Source organism: Schistocerca serialis, chromosome 4 (assembly GCF_023864345.2).
Source record: "Schistocerca serialis cubense isolate TAMUIC-IGC-003099 chromosome 4, iqSchSeri2.2, whole genome shotgun sequence".
NCBI classification, from domain to species: Eukaryota; Metazoa; Arthropoda; class Insecta; order Orthoptera; family Acrididae; genus Schistocerca; species Schistocerca serialis.
The window spans coordinates 91,000,365-91,008,950 of NC_064641.1; the positions used below are offsets into that span (position 1 = coordinate 91,000,365).

General features: G+C 45.1%; 1 protein-coding gene across 1 annotated transcript; it reads left to right on the top strand.

Annotated features, from left to right (window-relative positions):
• The first annotated feature begins 636 nt into the window (after positions 1 to 636).
• On the top strand, positions 637 to 3,746 carry LOC126473746 (cuticle protein 16.5-like). The gene is made up of 2 exons (XM_050100996.1): positions 637 to 701; positions 3,202 to 3,746. Exons 1-2 carry the CDS (start codon positions 690 to 692, stop codon positions 3,637 to 3,639), a joined length of 450 nt encoding a protein of 149 aa, XP_049956953.1. The 5' UTR covers positions 637 to 689; the 3' UTR covers positions 3,640 to 3,746.
• Positions 3,747 to 8,586: the final 4,840 nt, after the last annotated feature.

The window sequence follows — 8,586 nt, forward strand, 5'->3', positions numbered from 1 at the left end:
GTCATTATCGGCGAACTGAAACCACTGACGCAGATTCGTCACGCTTGAGCGTAGAGAACCAGCCATGAATAGACTGTTTCTCATGGTGTGCGCGACAACATCTTGCGAAAGTAGTCTCAAAGATGCAGATGAACTCAGTGTTTTCCTTTGGGACAGTGACATAGCTGAGTGTTGAATTAAATAACCGCCTTTGAAGAGATAAGCATCCTGCGTTTCCTGTAAGCAACTCGAAACGTAAGAAAAATGAAAAAAGAAATACGCAGTAATCTAGAAGGACTAGAATTGTAAGTCGTACTATAGAGTTTCTAGTGGAAATACTACTTGGAAAACCGAAGCAGACTTTTGTCAAACTTGTATAAATGGCATGCAGCCGTAAGACCGGCGAGTAACCTCGAGTGTTGGAGGCTGATATAAAGTGCGTGCAGACGTTGCGAAATAGACCTAGTTCCTTCTGGCAGAGCAATGCGTCAACGATATGCAGCAAATCAGCTGGTGGACGGCGGCTACCGGTAGCGCCAAGTGCGCGCCCCTGAGCACGTGGTGGAAGGCCGCTGCACCACTTTCACCGGCCGCCGGGCGCCCCTCTGGTCCCTATATATACAGACCACAGGTGGGTTGACGGCACAGTTCAGCAGAGCTCCCAGCACCGCAGCAGCAGCCGACGAACCACCACCACCACCACCGACAAAATGAAGTGCCTGGTGAGTGCCCCAGAGACGTCACTCAGTCGTATCATTTAGACCAATGGACTAAACTCGATATGTAAGAAAAAAGAAACACACAGCAATCTAGAAGGACTACAACTGACACCATTTGTGGTAAAAATTCTTAAAACGAACTTCTTTCGTAGCTATTTTTGTGAAAACAAAATGAAACTATCTGCGTTTGTTGGTGAAGCATTCATGTCTGATATACGTATTGTATCGAAACTGTACTTTGCGTACACTGTTAGTAACAATTCCAACATACAGGGTGAGTGTTATCGAAATACATGAAAAAAACGTAAATTTGCTGTAGACTACTTCATTCAACATGTAAACGTCCCTACAGATATTGAGTTTATGAATGACATGTTCGACATGCCTGCCATCATTGGCGATGATGTGGCACAGACGAATAGCGAAGTGCCTGAACATCGATGCTGCTGATGACCTTCTGAATAGCAGCTTGCAGTTCAGCAATGGCTTTGAGGTTACTGCTGTACACCTTGTCTTTAATATAGTCCCACAAATGGGAGTAGCATGTGTTCAGATCCTGAGAATATTGCGACCACTCGAGGCCCCTACCAGTGGCCTCTGGGTACCCCAGAATGCGGTTCCCAAAGTTCTCCTGCAGGTCGTCAGACACTCTCCTGCTCTGATGGAGTCGAGCTCCATCTTGCATGAGCCACATCAAAGTCAATAGTCACTCTCAATAATGGGGATGAAATCATCTTCCAAAACCTTCACATACCATTCGGTAGTCACTGTGCCATCAGGCAATATCGCACCGATTACTCAGTGACTTGGCATTGCACACCGCAGTCCCCACTTGTTAGTGAAAAGATTTGCCGATCGGGAAATGCCGATTCTCAGTCCCCCAAATGCGACAATTTTGTTTATTCACCAACCCATTCAAATGAAAGTTGGCTCCGTCGCTAGTCCATACCATATTCGCATCAAAATTCACATCATGCCCCGCGGCCAACGGTGCAGTTTGAATATCCTAATGCAAACCGTTCAGAAGCTACGACAATTTTATTTCATATAGTTCAATAATTGTCACCCTGTATTTTTCGACAATTCAGATGCTTAAAAATGACACAGAAAACATATGTATTACGCAAAATCTGATTGCATTTAACTTTGTCTTCCATGCTTCAATCTAGTCCTTTCCAGTTGTAAAGGTGACTAGAATTAAAAAAAGTATTTTATTTTCCACTATTTCGTAAGTTGTAATACATTTGACGTAAATACCAGCTACTATTGAGGAAGAGACACCAGCCAAAACATTGGGATACTTCCTGAAAAACATTGCCATCGTCGTGTGATCTGCTTGTCTTTGTTTGTAAAAATTCCTGAGGGGAACATATCCAGGCGTTATCGTACAATGAAAGCAGGACTGATTTATTAAAACATCAAAAACCGTTCATTTATGATATGTTTCAACATGTATGTTATCAGAATTTCTTTTGGGGAAAGAAACAGTAACATTGCCTATCCAGTCCAGCATTCCACTGTATGCTATTATCTTCCCTGCAGACGCTGTTGGCTGGAAAGGTCCAAGGCGAAAATTGAATCAGACTGCTTCTCATGTTCTAACATTTCCCTATGAGCTTTCCGTCTGGCAGTGGGCATTTTTTGAGTCATGATACAGGTACATTTTATCGGTTGGAGAGGTTTATTTAGAACGGAACCGGTGTTGCGTAATAAACGCACATGTAATAACAATTGTCAGGTTTTATTTATTATTATTCAATTACTCGATTATACTTATAGCATAATTCACGATTAGAAACGTCTTTGACTAATTTCCTGCAAGGGACCACTTATGTACTGTGTTTCTCTATGATCATATTATCACAGAGTGCTTAGAAGCGAAGAACCACTGTATAATAAATCCTGACAGAGGCACTGCTTATACCAAGATCATCTTTCGTATCTTAGCTCGTCTCTGAGTGGGACCTTCCAATGTGCAATATGCATACATCTTGGACCAAAGACCTACAAACTCTACAATCCAAGAGACCGATAACATTCTTTTTTGTGGAACATTACCATAATGATTATCGGCCGCATAAGAAGATGTGTCGAATTCATTGGCGTGGTACCTAACTACTTCATATGGATCGCAGGATTTAAAGGCATACGTAACGATTCAGGAAGAATATATAGACAGATAAACCACGGTGGTTACTGAACTTTGAGTATCTTCGGAACATAGGAGCAAACCAGAAAGTGCCCTTTTTGTATCTCACTGTATGATGCTTACAAATGTCATGAGATGTGCATCTAAGCCAATTGAAAATCACCATGCATAGCAACATGATTAACAAGAGCAACAGAAATAAGCAAATTAAAGACTTCCAATATCCAACCAATAAAGACCTGTGCCTGAACATAATGAATAAACCTCGTGTTCCATTGAACTCATTATAATCGTTACACTCATATGAACAGAAAGCAAGACTCGCTCTCTGAGCAGGAAATCGAAATTTCCCAGATCGTCTTGAGTGCTGTCGTGGCCGTGGCCCTGGCCAAGCCCGGCTACCTGGGAGCCGGCGTCGCCGCCCCCGCCGTCGCTGCCGTCCCCGGCATCGCTGCTGCTGTCCAGCCCGCTCCGGTCTTCGTGGGCGGCATCCACCCCGGCCTCGCCGCCTACGGTCCGGCCAACATCGTCGTCGGACCTGGTGGCTACAACCTGAACACCCCTGACGTGGCCGCCGCCAGGGGCGCCCACCTGGCCGCCGTCGCCCAGACGAGGGCCCGCGACGCCGCCATCAACGGCGCCGCCCTCGCCGCCGCCTCTGCCGCCGCCTATGGCGCCTACGCCGCCCCCGCGGTCGTCGCCGCAGCCCCCGCCGTGGCTGCTGTGGCCCCTGCTGCCTACGGCGGCCCCGCTGCTGCCCTGCTGGCTGCCAAGGCTGCTTACCACGGCTGATGCACTGTGCTGTGTGACGTTTCACAACTTTCCACCACTCGACCTCACTGGATCTGAAACCTCAGATTTTGCACCACAGGCTACAAATTTTCTTATACTGATATACGTTGGTGGTACTTAAAAAATACATTATTTTTTCACCATCAAACTATAGTTCTTATTTTTCATATTTTACTAAAATAATCTGTTTTTGAAGTTTATTCTCATAAATGCTCCCTCACACAGCTAGAAGTTACAACACCTTCCAGTGCCTACATAGAATACTGTAGATGCTATCAAAACGTTAAACAAACTTCTGTCTGTTAAAGTATCAAGATACATTACAAATGTACATTTTGACATTATCAATTACAGTGATTATCCTCACTTATTTTAAACTAAAGCTGCTTGCGAATTTGTTTGTCCAAGACTCAGTAACAAGTGGGGGAACAGACTTACCTTTCATTCGAATGCGACATGCACCCCCAGATGTAACTGAAAATTTTAGAGGAAGCCTCAGTTTGCCAATAAACATGTTTGCCAGCCATCTTAACATCATCAGAGGAGACTTTAATAAAACAATAATCAGTTGGGGAAGTTACATCCTTACATGTGGTAGCCATTCTAGGACATTCTGCAAAACTGCACTAGATGCTTTCTCTGAAAACTACCTGGAATATGTACTGTAGTCAGGATTAGAGTTATGTGGACTTCTGTGTTCGGTGTCAATCCCCTTACAATCCTTGTTGTAATGCCTCATCATTACTACTACTTAAAACAGTAAAACACTAAATCATTCTGATGTCTTGGCTGTGTTGTGGGGAACTTCATCACTGCAATGGCTAATTACGTGGGAAGTAGAGGCTTCAGTATATTACTGCCAAACCAAACCAGCTGGGACCTACATGCCGAATCTGGTCATCATCTGGCTCAGAACTGTTACATCCTACACACACGGACCACAGTGCATGGGTAATAAAGACAATATCAATCAAAACTTTCAAAGAGCTGCGTAACAGATTCCAATACAATAGGCATAACAATGAAAAATGGAGAAGCGCTACTAAATTCACTAGGAAGCCAGATTATTTATGCTTTACTCATTTGTTGTTTTTTTTATCCTGTCACCTGAACTCAGAGAAAGACAAAATGATGAATATGAATATGAACATATGAATATAACGTGTATATATTAACATAAAATTTCACGTCTATTTGCTACTCTACGTTTTGGTGTTGAAGGGAAAACGAAAATACGTACTTTGGCAACCGGGCACACAGGTATATACTCACCAGGAATCCTCAAGACACTTGCTGCGCTGTGCTAGTCTCCATTGTAACATACACTACACTGTATACAACACTACTTTCCGAAGCACCATACTACCCTATACTACTGTACTAGATATCAGAAGTAAAACTATGTACACTAATGGTCATTAAAATTGCTACACCAAGAAGAAATGCAGATGATAAACGGGTATTCATTGGACAAATATATTATACTGGAACTGACATGTGATTACATTTTCACGCAATTTGGGTGCATAGATCCTGAGAAATCAGTACCCGGAACAGCCACCTCTGGCCGTAATAACGACCTTGATACCCCTGGACATTGAGTCAAACAGAGCTTGGATGGCGTGTACAGGTACAGCTGCCCATGCAGCTTCAACACGATACCACAGTTCATCAAGAGTAGTGACGTATTGTGACGAGCCAGTTGCTCGGCCACCATTGACCAGACGTTTTCAATTGGTGAGAGATGTGCAGAATGTGCTGGCCTGACAGCAGTCGAACATTCTCTGGATCCAGAAAGGCCCGTACAGAGACCTGCAACATGCGGTCGTGCATTATCCTGCTGAAATGTAGGGTTTCGCAGGGATCGAATGAAGGGTAGAGCCATGGGTCGTATCACACCTGAAATGTGACGCCCACTGTTCAAAGTGCCGTCAATGCGAACAAGAGGTGACCGAGACGTGTAACCAATGGCACCACATACCATCACGCCAGTATGGCGATGACGAGCACACGCTTCCAACGTGCGTTCACTGCGATGTCGCCAAACACGGAAGCGACCATCATGATGCTGTAAACAGAACCTTCATTCATCCGAAAAAATGACGTTTCGCCATTCGTGCACCCAGGTTCGTCGTTGAGTACACCATCGCAGGCGCTTCTGTCTGTGATGTAGCATCAAGGGTAACCTCAGTCATCGTCTCCGAGCTGATAGTCCATGCTGCTGCAAACGTCGTCGAACTGTTGGTACTGATGGTTGTTGTCTTGCAAACATCTGCTGACTCAAGGGTCGAGACGTGGCTGCACGATCCGTTACAGCCATGCGGATAAATGCCTGTCATCTCGACTGCTAGTGATACGAGGACGTTGGGTTCCAGCACGGCGTTCCGTATTACCCTCCTGAACCCACCGATTCCATATTCTGCTAACAGTCATTGGATCTCGACCAACGCGAGCAGCAATGAAGCGATACGATAAACCGCAATCGTGATAGACTACAATCCGATCTTTATCAAAGTCGGAAACGTGATGGTATGCATTTCTCCTCCTTACACGAGGCATCACAATAACGTTTCACCAGGCAACGCCGGTCAACTGCTGTTTGTGTATGAGAAGCGGTTTGGAAACTTTCCTCATGTCAGCACGTTGTAGGTGTCGCCACCGGCGCCAACCTTGTGTGAATGCTCTGAAAGGCTAATCATTTGCATATCACAGCATCTTCTTCCTGTCGGTTAAATTTCGCGTCTGTAGTACGTCATCTTCGTGGTGCAGCAATTTTAATGGCCAGTAGTGTATATTTTCTTATTTCGTCTGGATTGTTAACCACTGTCACGCTGAGGCACAGCTGAGGATTGGTTCAAATCGTTCAAATGGCTCTGAGCACTATGGGAGTTTACATCTGAGGTCATCAGTCACCGAGAACTTAGAACTACTTAAACCAAACTAGCCGAAGGACATCACACGCGGCCATGGCCGAGGCAGGATTCGAACCTGCGACCGTAGCGGTCTTGCGGATCCAGACTGAAGCGCCTAGAACCGCTCGGCCAAAACGGCCGGCCAGCTCAGGATTCACAACGGCTGTGCTGCCACTGTACCCACGTATATAATTTGGGAGATGACTGTCAGATGTCAGAAAACCTTACTGTTTCTCTCCTATGCTGATATCCTCACTACTTCTGGAGGGTCATTGTAGAGGGGTGTTCCGCCATGGTATGTCTTGTTATCAGGATTTAGGATCTCATCTTGATTGTCTCTGTTGCCTCACCAGGCTTGAAGTTCGTATGCTGGCAAATATTGAGCAAGCTTAGTATAGGAAACAGCTCTGCATCACTACTAGTGCGCCACTGAACACCTTCACTGCTTCTGAGAAAGCATCTCATTCCCTTTTCACTGACATTTTACAAAGTACCAATAACAGATCGTAGACTGCTATATGCAAGCGTTACACTTACACTACTTTTCTTCCTCGACGTACTGTCGCTGATTCTCGTAGGTGTGGAGTGCGCCGCTTGCTGCAACTCCTCTGTCGTGGTACACTGAAGATGACACATCTCTGTACTGTTACCTGCACCGGCCGCTGCTTGCTGTCGCCTGAACCTGTCATCGGTGGCTGCCAGGCGATGCTCTGCGAGCTGCAGTGCCTCTAAGCATGACGAAAGTTGAAGTGACGATTATCAACGAAACCCCATGGATCGCGCACACAACGTTAACTACTATTCTCGTAGCATTTCAGCACTTCCCATTCTTGCTTTATACCGACACTACTTTCACGGTAGCAAAAAATTTGAGTTTGCGGCATCAGTTATTATAGTTTTACTATAGCCAAACTACAGCTCAAAAACAGTTCAAACACGTTTCAGTCCCTACTGCCCACATTTCTTATGCAGTTCTCCCGTCATTTAGAGTACACACGTATCTCACTCCTTATATAGTTTGCTGGTCGGCTACAGTTCACAATTCTCGCTAATAAAAGCTAGGCTCATAATCCCAAAGCACTTCGACTTGAAAGATTTCCCCACCAAGGATGCCATGTAAGACACGTGAAAGAGACCGAGAGAGAAAGAGAGACAGAGAGAGAGAGAGAGGGACGGAGGGAGGGAGACTGTCGAGAGATATTTACGCGTGTCTGATAAACCCCTTTCCTCGAAAATTTCCTCCCTTCATAGCTCCTCCGTTTCACCACAGATGAACAGATGGCGTGTCACTGATCTCATTTGTACTAAGATTGCTGTACATGCGAGGTGCCCAGTTGCTTCCACCGCCGAGAGGGGCATGCATAAGTCCTAAATAATGTTCTATAGTCGTTGCCCCTTGCGCAGAAAACAGCATGTTCTCCGTGAGTCGGTTATCTTGAAGCTGTAATAAGCCGTTTGCCAGGAACTGGAATTGTATAAAGAATTAAATTTGGATTTCGTTTGCTTAAGCGGACTGCCACTCGCGTTTTATTAGCAGAAACCGAGAAACTGCAATATTATAATCCATTTCATGAATCACAAATAATTTGCATCCTTCACACTTTCACAGAAAATAAACAAAAGAAACAGAGATTATTAATTAAATTCTTAACCTACCGTGACAGACAACATGACTGTCTTCCTAGACTGCCAAACCAGCTCTTACATTTACAAACCAGGGACTTATAATGAAATCTTAACTGAACCGACCGCGGCAGGCAACATGTCTGTCCTCCGGGACCGCCTAACCATCTATGATCACAGCCGAACCACTTCGCCCACCATCCAACAAATTAGGCTCGATCCGAATATCTTCGACGTGATTGGTCTGTGTAACAGGCGGACATCTAACCAGGCCATCACACAGGAATTCCAAACTGCATCAGGATCCACTGCAAGTACTATGATAGTTAGGCGGGAGGTGACAAAACCTGGATTTCATGGTCGCGCGGCTACTCATAAGCCGGTAAATGCCAAGCGACACCTCGGCTGGTGT